General features: G+C 36.1%; 1 protein-coding gene across 1 annotated transcript; it reads right to left on the reverse strand.

Annotated features, from left to right (window-relative positions):
- Positions 1-8,091: 8,091 nt before the first annotated feature.
- On the reverse strand, positions 8,092-12,009 carry LOC108489659 (G-type lectin S-receptor-like serine/threonine-protein kinase SD3-1). Its single transcript, XM_017794341.2, has 2 exons — positions 11,031-12,009; positions 8,092-10,672 (listed from the first exon to the last, which is right to left on the reverse strand). Exon 2 carries the CDS (start codon positions 10,660-10,662, stop codon positions 8,368-8,370), a length of 2,295 nt encoding a protein of 764 aa, XP_017649830.1. The 5' UTR covers positions 10,663-10,672; positions 11,031-12,009; the 3' UTR covers positions 8,092-8,367.
- Positions 12,010-19,175: the final 7,166 nt, after the last annotated feature.

Here is a 19,175-nt window from a genome sequence, read left to right on the forward strand (position 1 = left end):
TGCTAAGTTCAGCAAGTGTGAGTTCGGTTAAGAGAGGTTAGCTTCTTGGGTCATGTGGTATCTCGATCGGGTATTCGAGTCGACCGAGCAAAATTTCAGCCATACTTAATCGGAAGCCTCCGAGAAATATTAATGAGGTTCGAGCTTTTTGGGACTTGCTTACTACCGACGGTTTGTAAAAGGATTCTCGATGATAGCCACACCCATGACGGCTACTTCAAAAGATGTTAAGTTCGAATGGACGGAAAAATGTCGAAAAGTTTTGATCAACTGAAAACTTATTTGACTAAGCTCAATTTAGTGCAACTGAATCGTGCAAAGAGTTTGTCATCTATAGTGACGCCTCCTACTTGGGTTGGGTTGCGTATTGATGCAAGAAGGTCGAGTTGTGGCCTATGCGTCGAGACAATTAAAGCCACATGAGAAAAATTATCCGACCCATGATCTCGAACTAGCCGCCATCGTATTCGCTTTGAAAATATGGCGACACTACCTATTTGGGGAGAAGTGCCATGTGTATTCGGATCACAAAAGTCTCAAATATTTGATGACTCAAAGAGACTTGAATCTGCGACAAAAACGTTGGCTCGAGTTCTTTGAAAGATTATGAGCTTGTCATTGACTATCACCCGGAAAGGCTAATGTGGTTGCGGATGCCTTAAGTCGTAAATCACTTTTTGCCTGCGGACGATGAATGTACACTTGTCATTCTATCCGACAATGTACTAATGGCGAATTAAAGGCCAAACCCTTGTTGATTCGTCAAATTCGTGAAGCTCAGAAAGTCGATGATGAATTGGTTGCAAAACGGGCTGGATGTGTTCCGAATGTGGAATCAGAGTTTCAAGTTGATGATGACGATTGTTTGAGGTTCAGAAATCGTTTGTGTGTTCCAAGAAATTCAGAACTCATTTCGATGATTCTGAACGAAGCTCAATTCACCCGGGGAGTACGAAGATGTACAACGATTTGAAATGTCGGTTTTGGTGGCATGGCATGAAACGAGACATCTCCGATTTTGTTTCGAAGTGTTTAATATGTCAGCAAGTGAAGGCGGAACATCAAGTGCCTACGGGTCTACTCCAACCGATCATGATACCTGAATGGAAATGGGATCGAGTAACGATGGATTTTGTATCCGGGTTGCCGTTCGGCAAGTAAGAAAGATGTGATTTGGGTCGTTGTTGATAGATTGACTAAGTCGGCTCACTTTATCCCCGTCGCATGGATTTTTCAATGGATAAATTAGTTGAATTGTATGTTTCTCGATTGTGAGATTACACGGGGTACCTATTTCTATCGTGTCGGATAGAGATCCGAGGTTCACCTCACGATTTTGGAAGAAATTGCAATAAGCTTTGGGTACCAAGTTGCATTTCAAAGACCGCCTTTCACCCCCAAACCGATGGTCAATCCGAGCGGATAATTCAGATACTTGAGGATATGTTGAGATGTTGCATCCTCGAGTTTAGTGGTTCATGGGAACGGTATTTACCTTTGATTGAATTCACTTACAACAATAGTTTTCAATCAAGTATTAAGATGGCACCTTACGAGGCTTTGTACGGTCGTAAATGCCGTACACCATTGTTTTGGACCGAGCTCGGTGAAGGTAAAATTTTCGGAGTTGATTTGATTAAAGATGCTTAACAAAAAGTAAAGGTAATCCGTGAAAGTCTGAAGGCGGCCACAGATCGTCAGAAATCGTACGCGGATCTGAAACGAAAAGACATTGAGTATCAGGTGGGAGACAAAGTGTTTCTTAAAGTTTCACCTTGGAAAAAGATACTCAGATTTGGCCGTAAGGGCAAATTGAGTCCGAGGTTCATCGGGCCATATGAGATATCCGAACGAGTCGGTCCGATTGCGTATCGTTTGATTTTGCCCCCTGAACTTGAAAGGATTCACAACGTCTTCCATGTTTCGATGCTTCGACGTTATAGATCTGATCCGTCACACGTAATTAGTCCATCAGAGGTCGAAATTCAAACCAATATGAGTTATGAAGAAGAACCGATTCGTATCCTAGCTCGTGAAGTGAAGGAGTTGCGAAACAAAAGGGTTCCGTTAGTAAAAGTGTTATGGCTCAAACACGGGATGGAAGAAGCAACTTGGGAACCCGAGAACTCTATGAAGGAGCGTTACCCAAACCTATTTACCGGTAAGATTTTCGGGGACGAAAATTCCTTATGTGGGGAGAGTTGTAACACCCTAAATTGACCCTAGTCGGAAAGTGGGTTCGGGACCACTAAACCGAGTCATAAAAATAATTAACTATCATAGTTGATGCTCATTATATGTACATATGCATGTGTGAAAATTTCATGTTTGAATTTTGTTAATTATAAGTGAATTTTGTCAAATAGGACTTATGTGAGAAAATTTAGAAATGTGCTAGGCAAATGTAGGGTGGCCTATAAGTGCATGTTGTGAAAAAAGGTGGGTTTGCATGTCAATTTACCCAAATTTAAGCATGATGGCCGGCCATGCTATGGGTGGAAACATGTTGCAAACATGTTTAGTTAGTGGGTATGTAGAAAAAAATAAAATAAGAAACATGGGTAATAAAGAAAAAAAAAAGAGAATGGTGTGGGTGTACCCCCCATTGCCGTGAGTTGAGGGAGGGAAGAAAGAAAAAAATGTTCATCATTTTCTTTCACTTCTTGTGGCATGAAAATGAGAGAGTTTGAATGCTTAATAAGGAGGGAAGAAGGAGTGCTCATGTTTTCTTTCTTTTGCAATTGTCGTAACTAGAGGAAGAAGAGGAAGCAAGATTCGGCCAAGGTGGTCCTTTAGATCAAGGTATGTTCAATGATATTTTTTGGAAGTTTACACAACCTTTGGGTGATGGGTCTAAATACTATCTATCCCAAGGTTGGATTTGGGGTTGTTGGAAAGTTGGAAGTTGACAAGAAGCTTAAAAATTTTAGTTGATACCTTGATGCTATTAACATGTTAGTTGTATGGATGAACTAAGTTGCTTGTTATGTTAGCATGAAAGGGAAGATGTTAAGTCCTTTTTGTTGGAGGTGCCGAAGTTGGGACTAAGAAGGGGAGGAGTATTCGGCTAACATAGTTGAAAGGGGATGTTGCCGATTTTAGAATTTGATTATGGAAGTGGCTATAATGGGCATAGAGATGTTGAACTTAAGAAATGTAGCAACATGCAAATTTATATGATATCACAAATGGAGGTGAAGCTATGCTAGATTGGGAAAAAGGTTGATCAAGTATGCATGAGAAAAATTTAGGTGTTTAGATGATGTTGTAGATAACACTATACATGTATATATATATTCGCCATCAAAGTGAGTATGTAGGTGATGTTGAGTCAAATTTTGGTGCACAATCGGGTATGTATATATATATATAAGTATGCCCATTCATGATGTTACCTTTAATCATGTATATAATCGACTAAATGGGTAATTAGTAAGAGGGTTGCGAATATGCAAATATACATATGCATGTGTAATTGAATTATAAATGTACAGCAAGATGATTAAACTAGTTTATTTATCTATTAAGCCCGAGAAGTTAAAGAAGGAGAAACAAGCAAGGGCAAAGCCAAGGACATCGAGTAGCCGGGTCGGAACCGTTATACTCAACGCAAGGTAAGTCCTTAAGCACTTGTTGTGAGAACTCCTTGGATAGATATTTTTCGCTGTGATTCTCCTACTTGTTAATATGACCATATGTACAATTTGAATTTAGCAAATTGCTTTACCATGATGAATTGACATAGGGCACAATGTGTGCAAAAATTAAGTGGCACTATGTGTTCCGATTGGGAGGTTGAAGCATGAGGGAATCTCAAATGCACTATGTGTGCGATTTACTATAGCACTATGTGTGCGATTTACTATGGCACTATGTGTGCGAACATAATAAGCACTATGTGTGCAACGTTTGGTTGTTGGTATAAATTGTGATGAATGAGGTAAGTGATTGAGCTATTAACTAAATATCGAATTTGAGGTTGTGCGGTGTATGCATAGATTTATCTAGTGCATCGTTGTTCCAAACTTGAGGAAATGGGTCTACATTGATTGGGCTAACTTGGCATTGAATTAATCGAAGGACTTGGCATGAGATCGAACCAAGAATTTAAGAAACTGTAGCGTAGTTGTTATGATTTGAAAGAAACAAAAAAATGATTATTAATGTTGGATGGTAGAGTAGTGCTTAGGACTTACTGAGTTATGTTCTCATTTGGTGTGCTTGTTTGTTGCTTACCTAGGTTCTTGATCCATTTTGGTGTGCTCGAGACCGTCGTCAAAGTCATCACACCGGCTAGCAACTTTTGGTACTTTCTTCTTAGTGGGTCTAGGAGAGCATTTTGGCATGTATAGGCTAATATGTTTTGTTGAAAATTTGGTATGTAAACTTTTAGCCATGCGAAAATGGCTTGTATGCACCTTGGCATGGTATCATGATCATTTTGTATGTTGTTCATTAAGAGATGTGGTAATGTTTGGAATCGATTAGCCCTTGGAATGGTTAATCGTGATTATCTTTTGTGCCATGTATGTTAAAAGGGCTAGTTGAATCAAGGAAATTATGAAGTAGGTAAAATCTACCTTAATGACAGAGGTTGACAGCTGCAGTGAGGTGGATGTGAAAAATCACTAAAAATAGTAGGAATGGAATTAAATAGTGAATAAATTATGTAAATGAACCTTAATGAATCTACTTTCATATGGAAGAAACGAAACGGTCATGTGAGTTGTATGTTAAGAGATAATTAGGTTTTCGTGAAACAGGGCCAGAACGGTTTCTGGATTCCCTGTTCTGACTTTGGAAATTCATTGTGAATTAACCAGAGATAATTAGGAGTCATGCTATATATGTATAGATTCCTCTTTGGGTCTAGTTTCTATAGAAACAAACGGCATCAGTATTGAATCCCTGTACAGGGAGATATCCAGGTCGTAATGCATGAAGGTCAGTGTAGTCACACCCTGTAACAGTGGAGACTTTAACTAATAAACTGTACTAATTGGCCCGACCAAAAATTCTAGAAAAAAATTTGTAGATGCATATATGAGTCTAGTTTCAGGACGAAACTGGTTTTCGAGTTTTGGAACTCAAGATATGATTTTTAAAGTGACAGTGACGCAGTTAGCCGACTGCTTGGAAAAATTTTAAAATGGACTGTAAAAGTGAATGGTTTAAGCCGTTAGCCCCTCGTGTCCGATTCCGGCAGCGGACTCGGGTACGGGGCGTTACAAGAAGATTGTTTGGCTGAAAGCTAGGAAACATCAAGGGAGAAAATCATTTTATAAAAATAAAAGTTAGAAAGAAAAAAAAATAAAATGTGGGATAATCTTTTTATGAAAAAAAATCAAAATTTAAAGGTTAAAGAAAAAAATTACGAAAAGAGGAGAAAAGAAGAAAATCGAGAATTTTCAGTTGTGATCGACAATGGCGGCGCAGTGGTGGTGTGACGGCGCGATGACGATGGAGGAGAAATGGTGGTGAGGTGGAGGTGCGGCGACCTTATGTGGTGGTGGAGTGGAGGAGAAATGAGAAGAAAAGGGTGACTTATGTGGTGAAATGGAAGAAAAAAAAAGAGGAGCAAGGTGGTGGATGGAAAAGAGAGGGGTGGAGAAAAATGAAAAATATAAAAAGTGAAATGAATATGTCTAGGTGCACGGCCAGCCAAGGAAAGGTAAAGGAGGAATTTGGTTTGTTGAAGGGACAAAGGCATGAAAAGGGGATCATAGGAGTGAAAAGGGGAATATTGACCTTGTAATCAAGGAAAAAATATGGTAAGATGTGGGTTGACCTTGTAAAATTTTTGTTTTCACCTCATAGATAAAAGAAAAATTTTTCTAGTTCTGTGTTTCAATTTAATTGGTTTGAGCACATACGCGAAGCAGTTCATGGTACGAGAATAGCAGAGAAGATCGTTTAGTTGAAAGTCGGAAAACGTTAAGGATTTGCTTATCTGAAAACACATGTATGATTTCAGTTCAAGTTTTATTACTATAAATATCACAAATCGAATTGATTTTCAAAATTTTAATTTTTTCACTATTCAAGAAAACCGTTTTCAAGCTGATTTTTTTCCAACACTAATTAATACCTTTCGGCTTATAATTCGATCAATTAATCAACATAGTCCACTTATCTTTCAACTTGATGGATCTAAATCGGGTTAAATCAGATTGGTTCTAAGTAGAATATCCTTTCAATCTCATCTATGTAAATTACTACCTTGAGTTGTCAATTCTAAGGTTTTGAACACATTAGATTTAATCCAATTAATTTGTTTTGAACCCTAATTTAGATTAATTACACTCACTTCAATTAACCAATCTCCCTACGAATTTAGTTACTACCCATTCTAAATACACTTAACCTAATTAATTCGTAAAACATCAAAATAATGAAAAGCGAAGAATAAAGGTTCAGAGATGCTCAGGAATCAAATGAATATGATGCTAAAGATCACTTGGGCGGCAATGGAGATCCTTGAACACCCATGATTGAAAATTCTGTTGTAAACCACGAGGGCGAATAGTAATTAAAAGAAGCGAAAAACGAAATTAAAGGAACTAAAATTTACATCAAACGAAAAACTAAAAAAGAGCAATACTTAATCTCTAAATCTATGTACTCTACTAAATTAAAGCATAATTGAGTTCCCCTTTTCTAATGTTTTTAAGTTACAATTATTGAGTTCATGGTCTTGGTCGACTTGGCCCTTGATTATAAGCTAATGTTTATTGTGTGGACAAAAACACCCTTGCAAAATTTAAGCCCATCGAGCATCAATGTCGTGACATTCCTAGTCCAATGTCGCAACTTTGGAGACAGTTTGCTCGAATCTTTGGAGAAAGGTTGAATGTCGTGACTCTAAGGTCGAATGTTGCAACTTTGACCACAGTTTACTTGTCCTGTCAATGTTGGTCACAAATTCGTGTAAGTGTTGGAGCAGCTTCAATGTCATGACTTTAGTGCCTTAATGTTGAGACATTTAGTCTAGTCCACTAACTCCTTGGCTTTACATGGTTCAAGTCGTTTCCTGCACACTACCTCAACTCGTTAGAATTCCTTAGGCTCAAATTGGCCTAATTGGTTAAGAAACATAATAAAAAGACTCATTTTATTCAATAAAGATAACTAACATTTAATTTGTAAAGCTACTAAAATAGCATTAAAATGTTTGATTACAAGCTCCTTAAGTTTGAAAACAACCTAATTTGTCATATTAAATTATGGCGTATCAACTTCGTTAGTGACTTAATGACAATGACCAAAAAATCAAAATTAAAAAATATAGTGACTAAATCGAAAATTTTTATAATTGAATGATCAAAATAAAGGCACTTATAATTGGATGATTATTTGTGTAGTTTATAAACTTTTAATTTGACCTTCAAAATTAAATTAATATCAAGATTTGTCACTGTTGATATTATAAGTTAATACCATGTCAGAAAAGTACGCCATACACAATTTATAAAGCTTGAATCAAAGCTTTGGACCGTTGGCATTGATCTGAGAATGAAAGGAAAAAGAAAAGGGCTGAAAACAACTAGGCATTTGAAGCTATCGGCCACTAAAGCATGGGATAAAATGTTTTTAAATTCGAAAAACCAACTGTTGAAGGCATCAATTTTCACTAGGAATGGAATGATCCCTTCAGCATTTTTTCACTTAAGTGTTCTTTTTCTTTTTTTTTTTTTAAGATCGATTTTGAAATAATAATAATAATAATAATAAACATTATCCAAACCAGAACTCATTTGACAATAAAAATTTAATTGAAAAATCATACTTCTGAGGAATGGGATTGGTCCAAAATGTGATAGCAAATTTCAAATTCAAGCAAAAGCAGACGGGATTCTTTAATTTTAATAAGATAAAGAAATAACTGACTTTAAATATTGTATTTTTTTTTTCAAATCAAGAAATAGAACACATTAGTTGATAAAATCATTAATATAAAAAAAGTTATTAAAATCATTATAGTGTAATTAAACATACAATTTTTTTTTTTTCCTTTTTGGTATCGACACAAATTCAAGAACTGAGAATGATTTCAAACATTGTATTGAAATTATACAAGGAAATACCTTCAAATTTCATGGAAAAATGAGAACCACTTAACCAGAGAATGCCCGCCACATACTGTACTGCAAACTCTAAGCCAAGTACAGTAAAAATCAAGCAGTTTAAGTCCAAGCCAAGTCATAGTGTAGAAGCAAACAATTTGACAAAAGATGCTTTTGCACTAACATCAGTAGGGAAAAAGAGCATATGCCCTATGGAACAAAACCTCATTGTTATAGGTGAGAATGTTAGCTCTAATTCAACTACACAATTGAAAAGCGAAAATCAATGAAAAGGATTACAATTCTATACCTCTGAGCCAGATTCAGAGGTATCTTCAACCTCCCTCGCTGATATCAGACAACTGAAAGGTGGCGGAGGAGGATCGGCGGGAAGTGTGCCCTCCAACACCTTCACTACCTCCCCCATAGATGGTTTCACCCGTTCATCTGCTTGAAGGCACCAAAATGCGATTCTCAATGCACATTCCAGTTCCTCAGCATCCACTTCGTTCTTGAGTCTTTTATCTACTACGTTCTCCGGGTTACCTTCCATCCATTCTTTGTAAGCCCAATCGAGAACATCCTTCACTTCTTTAAACCCACTAACTAATGTCAAAACCATCTTGCCAAAATCTTCCACATCTTTCTGTGCTGAAGCCCTACGGGAGGATGCTTCACCATAAAGCATCCCCAACCCGAATTCCTTCACTTTAGCCTCAAAGTTTTCATCAAGGACTACGTTTTCACATTTCAAATTTCCATGGCATAGAAATTCTCTACACTCAGTATGCAAATAAAATATGGCTCTACCAACACTTAAGCTAATATCCATTCTCTTTCTCCATGTCAGTCTCTCAGCAAGTGTTGGATTTTCTATGTATTTGTCCAGAGAGCCATTCTCAGCATATTCATAGACCAAATACCTGTGATCGAACTCACAACAATAGCCTTCCAGCTTGGCAAGACCTTTGTGATAAATGCTTCCCACCTTTGACACAGCAGCTCGAAATTTTCTTGCTTCAATAGTTCCTTCCAGCTCTTTGACTGCGACTGGTTGTTTATCAGGTAAGGCACCTTTGAACATTTTTGGCCCAATTTGATCACTGAAATTCCCAGTAAGCTCCTTGATCTCAGTGAAGGATAACATGATTAAACATTTTGAACCAGGACGGGAATGAGCTAAAGAAGCCAATCTCCTGTAGATGTTTTTTCTTTTGTACAGGTAAAATCCCATTCCCAACTGAATCACAATAAAAACAAAAATTGTGCCCGAGGCTGCTCCAACTAGACAAGGAATGCAAATATTATAAGGCTCCTTGTATGCTTGCGGTGGAGACTTCAATGGGAAGATGGGATCAGCAGCTAAGGGGTCCGAACACCTCTTAACAAAAGAGGTTGCACTAAGTGATGGATCCGAATAACCACTGACATACTGAGTTTTCATCATCCTGCATTTTGCACTTCCATCATTTGTGAAGGTTACTGCAGTGCAACTTGGGTCGCTTAGGCACATGCTTTTGCATTTGTCTAGACTAGTTAGGGAGATAAAATCGTGAACTGGGTAAATTCCGTAAAGAAACATGTTGGCATGCTCAACCATAATGGATCCTGGTTTGCAGTCATGCTGAGATGAAACCAAACATTTTGAATTTGATTGTACTGCATGGTGAAATGGGCAAGTGCAAACATGGGAACCAGAAGCATTAAATGCGCAGATGCCTTGTTGATCACAAGTTGCAAAGACATTACACTGATTCTCAACAGCTTGCCAAACTGATCTCCACGTTTGTGAAACCTCCATCCATGAATATAACCGCAAATTACCATCCACATCCAGCCGGAGAAACCTGAATCTCACAGTGTCATTATGATCTTCTCCAAACACGGACCAAAACCGTTCCAAATTTGGGGCCACAAGTTGCAGGCTTCCATCTGAACTGAGAACAGCACTGAGATTTGAATGAGAAGGCCTTCCGGCACTCCAATAGATGATGCTGCTTTCCCACCTTAGTTGTAACTGACCAGACACATTCATGTAGAGGCTATATAAACTCGAAACATAATTTTGACTGGCAGCTCTCAATGTTCTAAAGGTAGAAAGTCTCTGGCCAGGAAGAAGTGTATCTGTTGGACTATCGAAGCTTTGCCAAATTACATCTCTATTCTCATTCAGTAAGACGAGATTGCCATCGTCACGAAGAACCGCTAATGCCACAGATAACTGGCTTGTTTTGCTGGTCCACACTTCTTCACCCTGCAAGGCATCAAAAAGAACCAATTCCCCATTCTCTTGAAGCTGGAAATATGAATTGTTACCCACAGTAACATCACCCCCGGCAACCCAAACCACTGTCTGTTTGTCGACAGGAACAGACTTCGAATTGAAACGAATGCCAACACTAAACTGTTTTGGCTGATCAGGGAAGTTATAAAATCCAATTGCAAAATCACCATTAGAAGAAACCCAGGAATTACTTTCTCCTACAGAAAGTTTTGACCCCAATGGGATTTCTGAAACTGCAATCCCAGATAGCAATGATCCAAGACAGATACATAAAAGGAGAGCAAAACCATGGAGAAATCTATCCTGTTCAAGCATATTGCATATGCTTTAAAGAGTCAACACAAGAAAATCAGTACAATAACACACAAAAAAAGAGCACTATAAATCTAGCCATTTAACCTCATTTAGCATATAATTAGGCTAAGAAAGGAGGAAAATAGGCAAAGTACATCATTTTCAAGACCAAGCATAATGCAGCTCATAGAAAACTATAACTGAAACCTTCAAAATTCGTGACCTATTTAAGTTTAATCAACGTGATGGAAACAACATTTCAATGATGATTAGGTAAAAACCGGCTAAAAATTGAACATTTCAAAGGATTGACAACAAAAATCAAAGAAAGAAAACGTAAGGTTAATAATACTGAAGAAATGGAAGCAAGCATTTTCCTAGTTTGGTACCTGAAAGGTAAAGTCAGGAGCCCACAAATTCAAGTAGCCGGCATAAAATACCACCTTCACCATAACCCAAAAAGAAAAAGGGAAGAACCCGAAGCTACCCTTCAGGGCCCTTACCAACGAATGAGCATTAATAATTTGACTAAAACAACAAGATTTGAGGAGTGATTGAATGAATATCAGGATAATGGAAAAGAATATGACTTAATCCAAAGTTATTTATTAATGCATGAATGAACTGTAAAGAGATTTCAAAACATGTGGCTTTGATGAGCAGGTGGATTAGAAAAAAAAAAAAAAGAGAAACTTTTAAGGCATAGATGAGACCTAAATTTTGGAGCATAGATATGCAATGTTGGAAAAATGCAGTCCTATTCAAAGCTGGAAAAGGGATTTTAGACAAAGGTATCACAAACGAAAATTTTTTTAAGATTAAAAAAAAAAAAGCTAAGCTAGAAATTTTTGAAAGAAAACAGAAGTAAAAAATGAAAAAGAAAAAATTCCACCTACTAGAACAGTTTATTAGAATAAGGATAAGAGCAATTAAAGTCAAAGTTGAACTGGGTTTGGTTGTGATATTGATTTCTGAGTTAGACATGCAAAGAAAAAATAAAAATAAAATCTTTTTTCTTTGAAAGTTGCAATAGAAAATATGCTCTTCACAAGGTAAAGTAAAGATACTTTCTTTTCTTTTCTTTTGTTTTTTTCCCCTTTACTGCTGAAAATAAAAGGAACAAAGAAAATAATATAAATACATGAAAAGGAAAAAGTAAGCAGAAGAGCAAGACAGGGTTACTGAAGAAGAAAAGGAAGAAGAAATTAAGATATTGAAGGGAATGTGGGCTGGAAAGCTTCAAGTTTAAGGCCTTAAAAGATGGGGAAAGAAATTAATATATGTGATTGTCTGAACATATGACTTGGTAGAAAAACTGCGTTTTCCTTACCCGCGGCTTCTTTCTATTTGGTTATTATTTTCTTTGTCATTAATAGATTTTTAATCACCAAAGCTAATGATAATAAAGTAGAGATAATATTGACTAAGAATTAAAAATAATTTATTTATAGCTTTTGATGGGGTAAATTAACCAAATTTTCTATTTTTTTGAGATATGTTGCTTTGGGAGAGAAATGAAAACGCGCTTTATAGGATGCTTTGGTAGGAGATAGAAATGAAAATGGGTTCTATAGGTCGGTTTTCATTTTGTTATTTTTTTTTTTGCTGTTAAAATTTAGAAGTTTATAGATTTATTTTTGTCTATATTTGAGATAAACATTATTATAGTTTTAAGGTACATTTAAATTCACAGTGATACCGTGGAACGCGGTGACCTAAAAATTTCATCTGTCATCTAAGAATGGAGCCATCACCTGAGAAGTCGTGATTGCATTGCAACTCAAGGTCCCAGTTGACACTAATTAAACGGTCATGGATTGAAGTGTATCTAGGGCTTCAAGTTTACAAAAGTTGTTGTCAAGGGATGGAGTATAACTGGGGGCCTCAATTGGCAGTGGTTATGCGAGCATGGCAAAGAGTTTCACCTCATTAGAGAAGGATGTTGATGGCCACTAAACTAACTATAAATACGACAAAGGCAAGCGCACCTATCGAACAATAGTATAGCTATATTGAGTAGAGAATATCGTATCCACGAGGACTAAAAGTACTAGTAGTTACTGTTTTCTTATTATTTAACTGACAAATTGGAGTGATTACGTTTTAAATCTAAAATTACTAAACTAATTTAACTAACTACGCAACAGAGAACGAATCAAGGAAATAATCGAAGATAACCAATGAGATAGACAATACCCAGGAAAGAATCCACCTAGACTTCACCTTTTATTATTAATCTGAATTAAACTATTTATTCACTTGCGTTTTGATCCGTAGAAATCCCTAAATTATGTTAATATCTCTTTCAAGAGTAAGAACAACTGACTCTAGGTTGATTAATTGAAATCTCTTTCTAATTAAAACCCCTATATCGCATTAACTCGATCTATGGATTCCCCTATTAGATTTGACTCTAATTCAGTAGATTTATGTCGTCCTATTTCTAGGATTGCATGCAACTTCACTCAATTATGCTAGATCTACTCTTAAACAGGGACTTTTCCTCTACTGAAATAAGCATATTAAACATGAATTAATATCCCGGAAATATTAAAATAAGAAATAAGCATACATAATTGAGAATAAGAATCAAGTATTTATCTCGTAAAAACAGAAATTGAATAAAAGGATTCATCATAGATTTCATCTTCCTTAGGTATCTAGGGGATTTAGTTCATTGTAACAGCCAGTTTTTAGTTAAATCAAAACGTAGCTTCGGGACCACAAATCTGAAGTCGAAATAATTTTTTTATTCTTATTTTAATTTTTACAGTATGATTAAATGATTTTTTAAAAATTTCGTTAAGAAATTTTATTGTCTAAATGGTCAATTCGATAAAAAGGACTAAATCGCGTAAAATGCAAAAGTGATGTTCTATTAGCTAAAGGTATTAAATGGCTATGAAATTAAATAGTTAAGGGATTTATGTTGCAATTAGCCCATTTTTAATATGATTGGACATTCTTGGACACTATTTAGATGATTTTAATGTTTTGTCATTAAGGTTAATTAAGTAATTTGATTATTAAAGTAAAATAAATAAAACAAAAACTTTTTTTTTTTTGCGTTATCATCTTCCTAGCTGATTCTTAATAAGAAGAATAGCCATTTTGAGGGCTTGATATTCGGCCATGTTATCTATGCTCAATTAGATACGATTTTTGTTCTGTTTTTAATGATTTCTATTTTTTTTAGATCGTTGTAACTTAGTCTAGCTAGCCCAAGGACTAATTTGCAAAACTGTTAAAGGTTTAGAGTTTTTCCATTGATTAATGTTGGTGTGTTTTGATGTTTTATGATAGAAAATCCTTGCTTATTGTTAGATAAAAAACATTTGTTAAGTGATTTTTAGTGAAAAGTCGAATTAGGGATTAAATTGTGAAATGTGTAATTTTTGTGGTAAATTGTGAAATAAATGAAAAATATGGAATTCTAGGGACCTAATTGAGATTTGGATAGCATGATTTTTGGTTGAATTGCATGAATTTGTGATTTTATGAAATAATGACTAAATTGTAAAAATGTGAAATATTAGGGGCAAATGTGTAAAATTGCCTTAATGTATATTTGGACTAAATTGAATAGAGAGATTATTAAATAAGTTAATTTTGATTATATTTATATCAAGAAAGGCTAAATATGGATTTAGGTCGGGGAAAGAACTAAGTTTCGGATTAATCGACTTAATTCGTCGTTTTTGCATTCGAGGTAAGTTAGCATGTAATAAGCACTGTTATATTTGTATTATAAATGCTTTGGTATTGCATAAAATGTGAATTCGACCTTGCGGATATATTTGACGATGATTCAGAAAATGAGAAATCTCGATTGAACCTTAGGAATAGATTAGGATACAAATGACATGTCATTAGGGGTTATGTGATTTGGGTGATGGTCCATACGTCCTACTAGTTGCTGAGTTATCCAACATGTGTTACAAATACTCGTCAAATTGTGTGAGCACACCATGTAACTTCTTCATGACTGTCAACTTGTGTGAGCAGACCGGTTGATAGTTCTAGTGTGAGCATTATATGTGATACGAGATTAAGATAGCTTCGGCTATGTATATGGCACTTAGGGTGCGAGATTCCCGAGTATCCGATAGTATTCCTAATGGTTCAATAGGTATGTCAAATATATGGATAAGTATGAGTTTGATACGGGCTGGTACAAGTATCTACATGAACCGAGAAATACATTAAAATAAGGAAAATTATGAAAGTTACATCTAACTTTGTGAATGCAAATGTGGTAGGTTGGTGATTCAGTATAAGCTATGTTATGTTTTATTTGCTTAATTTGAGCATATATGATGAGTTGATTTAAATGCTATACGAACTTACTAAGCTTTATAGCTTACTTTATTTAATTTTCTGTATCTTATAGTGAAATCAAAGCTAGCTCAAATTCGGGATTGTTGGAGACTTTATCACACTATCCAACTATCACCTTGGTACTTTTGAACTTAAGTATTTTGAGTATATGGCCTGTATAGGAACTTTGGTCATTTGGATATATCTGTTGGTAATGAATTTAGCCATTTGAATTGGCTTGTAAGTGTCTAAAGTTTGGTTTTGTTTATAGCCATGAAAGTTGACTTAATTTGGTTGGTTTGGTTGTGTATATATTAGTGCATATGGCTTGTGTTGTGAATTTGATGATGGATATATAATGCTTGTTGATAATGGGTATTGTGGAAGTCAAATGGTTGATGATTTGAGAATCTGTATGCTTGTAAATTTAGGCAAATTAATGAATGTTTGAAAGCGTCCATTTAGTTGAGTTGAGAATGTGAATTTGGTATAAAATGGAAAAGCATATTGGAGTATATGTGTGCCTTGTTGTTTTTGGTATTAAAATGGTTTGATTTATGCTTGGTTGAGATTAGATGAATGCCTGCATATGCTATGTTTTGTGCCAATTGGGTTGGTTTAGGTGTGTACAAGTTTGACGGGAAAAATGGCTTGGTAAATAGCCTATATTTGTCCACAAGGGCAAAGACACGAGCGTGTGTCTCAGCTGTGTGTGACACATAATCATGTTGCACACCTGTGTGTCCCCTGGCGTTGAATTAAAAATCAAGTCAGTATGCTCCACACAGCCCAACACACGGGCATGTGATTGGCCGTGTGGTCTAAGTCAGTATACCCTACAGGTTTGGCACAGCCTAGTACACGGGCTAGCACACGAAATGTATGGCCATTTTTTTGGCACACAGGCTAGCCACACGAGCGTGTGTGTTGGTTGTGTTACCTAAGTTAGAGAGTTACACGGGGTCAGACATGGGCTGGGACACGGCCATGTGGTACCATTTCGAATGTCCAGACGGCCTGTGACACGTGCGTGTCACACGACCGGGTCACATTGATACAATCTCGTCTCGGTGATGATTTGAATCATTTATGTTGCCCGATTGTAAATTGGGTAAGTCTTTGGTTCGTTAGAAAAGAAGATGAAGTCAAATTGTGGAATAGCCTTAAAAGGGTATCAATTGAAAGGTTTATGATATTTGGACGGTGGATGTGAATAACAACTAAGATCGGAGAAAGAACCAACAATAGGGATATTTGACCCGAATCTCAAAATGGGTTTAGATGGATTTTGGTTTAGAAGAGATAACAAGAACGTTGACCCATTATCAAGAGTGATAGGAACCAAAGGTATAATTTTGAATGCCATACCAAGAAAAGGTGATAAGTTTGGTTTAACATGGAAAGATTGACACCACAAGATGAATCTCGATAAGTCAATTCAGTCCTTAGTGAACAAAGAGAATTGAATTCTCACTAGAACAATATAGTTCATAAAATTGACAAAGTCTAGAAGTAAGTAACCTTTTGCAACCAGCTGAAACATATACTTATAGTTAGAACTCTAAGTTAGCCGAATAGGCACATAGGTAACTAAATGGACAAATGCAACAACTTATTGCAGCTGGAAGCTTCCTTGAACTTTCCAAGTAATTTCCTTGTAGTTTCTTCTGCATAGAGAATGCCAATGGACAGCTTAATGGAGATTTTAATCAGCTGATATTTGGCCTTTAGTTAAGAGTTGAATTGAGCTGATATTGCTGGATAGATTATTTGTTCTCAAATCGGGCCACTTGGTCGAGAAAAATTTAGCATCATCACCAACCCTTTGGTCGATAGAATTGGCATAGTTGCTCCCGAGAACCTGAAAATCACACATAACATGCCTTCCCTCTTTAGGAGACAACCATTTCAATGTGTCACCTTTAATTAGCAACATATTAGGATCGCATACTCCGGGCTTGAACACATGGTTTTGGTCACTTATTCCACAATACCGCAAGAATTTTGTTTTCATCAATAAGTCACTCATGCCAAATGAAAAGGATTTAAGCAAACAAATATGCAAACAATTAAGTCTTTTAAATCTTTTTCGAATGGGCATGTAAATGCAAGAGTATTTCGTACAGGAATTTAGAGATTTCACACTATCATCGCAATCAAATAGATTAAAGGTCTTACAAGAAAACTTTTATCACATGTGACCAAATTTTGTATATGACAATTTATTCTATTGGCATCAATAGACTTACCAACACAATACATGTCATAAGACAAACTCTTTTGGACGCCACTTGAGAAAAAATCATCAACAACAATTAGAGAATGACAATAAATCACAATAGGGTGCGGAGATCTTTCGAAAACTAAGTCATCAGTACCTTTTTCAACAATGTTCCAATCAGATTGACATGACTTAATTGATAAAGATTCCTTACCTCGCTTACCTTTAAGCACTTGTGGACTAATGTCATTTTTGATGTTACCTTTCTCGATCATTTAGAATCTTCTCACATCGGAAAGGTATGAAAGTTGGAACTTTTTGAATGATTCTTTAGATACCTAAAAAGAAGAAAATACAATACGAGGACAACTTGCATATAGGTTAGTAGAAACATTCCTCACTTTCTCTTGTGCACTCTCATCTTTTTCACTCATCTCTTTTTCTATTGAAAACTCACTTTCATTCTTCTTTTCACTTTATTTTACACTCAATTCTTGTTCATCGTCTTTTCTTTCTTCAGTCTTTCTCTCTTTTTCAAATTAATTTTCTTGCTCAAACTCTTTTTCTCTTTCAATTTCTTTTTCCCTTCTTTCACTCTCTTTTTCTTTTTCGCTTTCTTTTTTTTTTCATTTTTCTCCTCCCAAATTCATTCCATATTCACTCATTTTCCCTTATTAACATTTCTTGCCTTTCTTTTCTTATAAGTTAATTTTCTCTTGTTCTTTCATTACAAGAAGAAGATATCATGTAAGAATCAGAACAGGAAGACTTTCGTTGGGTATGAATAGAATGATTTACATACGAAACATGATCACCTCTTTGTGGTTGAATTTTCATAGATGAGTACTTTGGCGCACTTGAAGAGATACTCGCACCTTTGCGTTTGTCAACTTGAAGGGTTTCATACTCGGAGCTTGCTTTGCTTCGTCTTGAATTTTTTGTCATGTAAGAATCACTGTATGGATCCCTTCTTGAATAATCATTGGATGCGTGCCTCCGTGATGATCTTATCTCCATCCCTCGACTTGGCGAAATTTGTTTTCGTCGGGCTCTTTCCTTCACTCGGTCCAATCATTCATGCAATTTGTAAAATTTAGATTTCACCATTCTTCGCATCTCTTGCATCACATATTGGAATTCCGATTCTGAAGATTCTTCTCGAAACATAAATTTATTGCTGAAAAGAAAAGTGATTAAAACAAAACAGAAAGTAAATACCTCACCACAAAACCTCACGTTTCACTCACAAAGAAAAATTGGATGGCACTCACACTCGTGTTATGCACTCATTAAATGGCTTTTTCTACACTAGAGTGTTTTTTCAACACTCGTGCCTTTTACTGCTCGTTTCTCCTCTCTAAGTTCACAAAGGACTACTTAAACTTAGTGACCGTCGGTGTGTAGTCGGTTTACAAGGGTGGTGTACGGTTTGGGGTAAGGAATGATATTGGGACAAGGGTAGGCTTCAAAAACAACAGAATGGGGTTTTAAGTGTGGCCATTTGGGTAATAAAGAGAAATGAAATGTAACACCCCAAACCAAGCACAGACGTTACGGCCGAATCCGGCGTGTCACATTGAAGCGTTGCTATAAAATTCATGTTTTATCTAAAAATCTTTCTTCGGGTTTGAAGAATGTTTTGTTTTAAGTTAAAGTGAGCTAAGTGTGTACGGTAGGAAGCCAGAAAAGAGGAGGTGAGTCTGTTGGACTGCTTAAGTACCAAGCTCTCTACGGATCCAATCCTAGACATGCACACATCTATTGCCACACTTTAAGCCTGCTACTAGTCCCCGAATAATTAATTAAGTTTAAGTCTATTTAAAATATTCATTTCCTTTAAAAATGTTTACATTGCGGAACCTTTGCTCGGTTATCGTGATATTTTGAAAATAGGAAACTTTTATAAAACGCGCCCTAAAGCTAACCAATTTAATAACCCAAAATAAATAAAATAATAAAAAGATCGGCCTTATTACAACTTAAACCAGAAACAAGA

The sequence above is a fragment of the Gossypium arboreum genome, chromosome 2 (genome assembly GCF_025698485.1).
Source record: "Gossypium arboreum isolate Shixiya-1 chromosome 2, ASM2569848v2, whole genome shotgun sequence".
NCBI lineage: Eukaryota > Viridiplantae > Streptophyta > Magnoliopsida > Malvales > Malvaceae > Gossypium > Gossypium arboreum.

Bases quoted from the DNA above. Each gene is read 5' to 3' on its own strand.
- LOC108489659 (XM_017794341.2), bottom strand. From the start codon at position 10,662: ATGCTTGAACAGGATAGATTTCTCCATGGTTTTGCTCTCCTTTTATGT.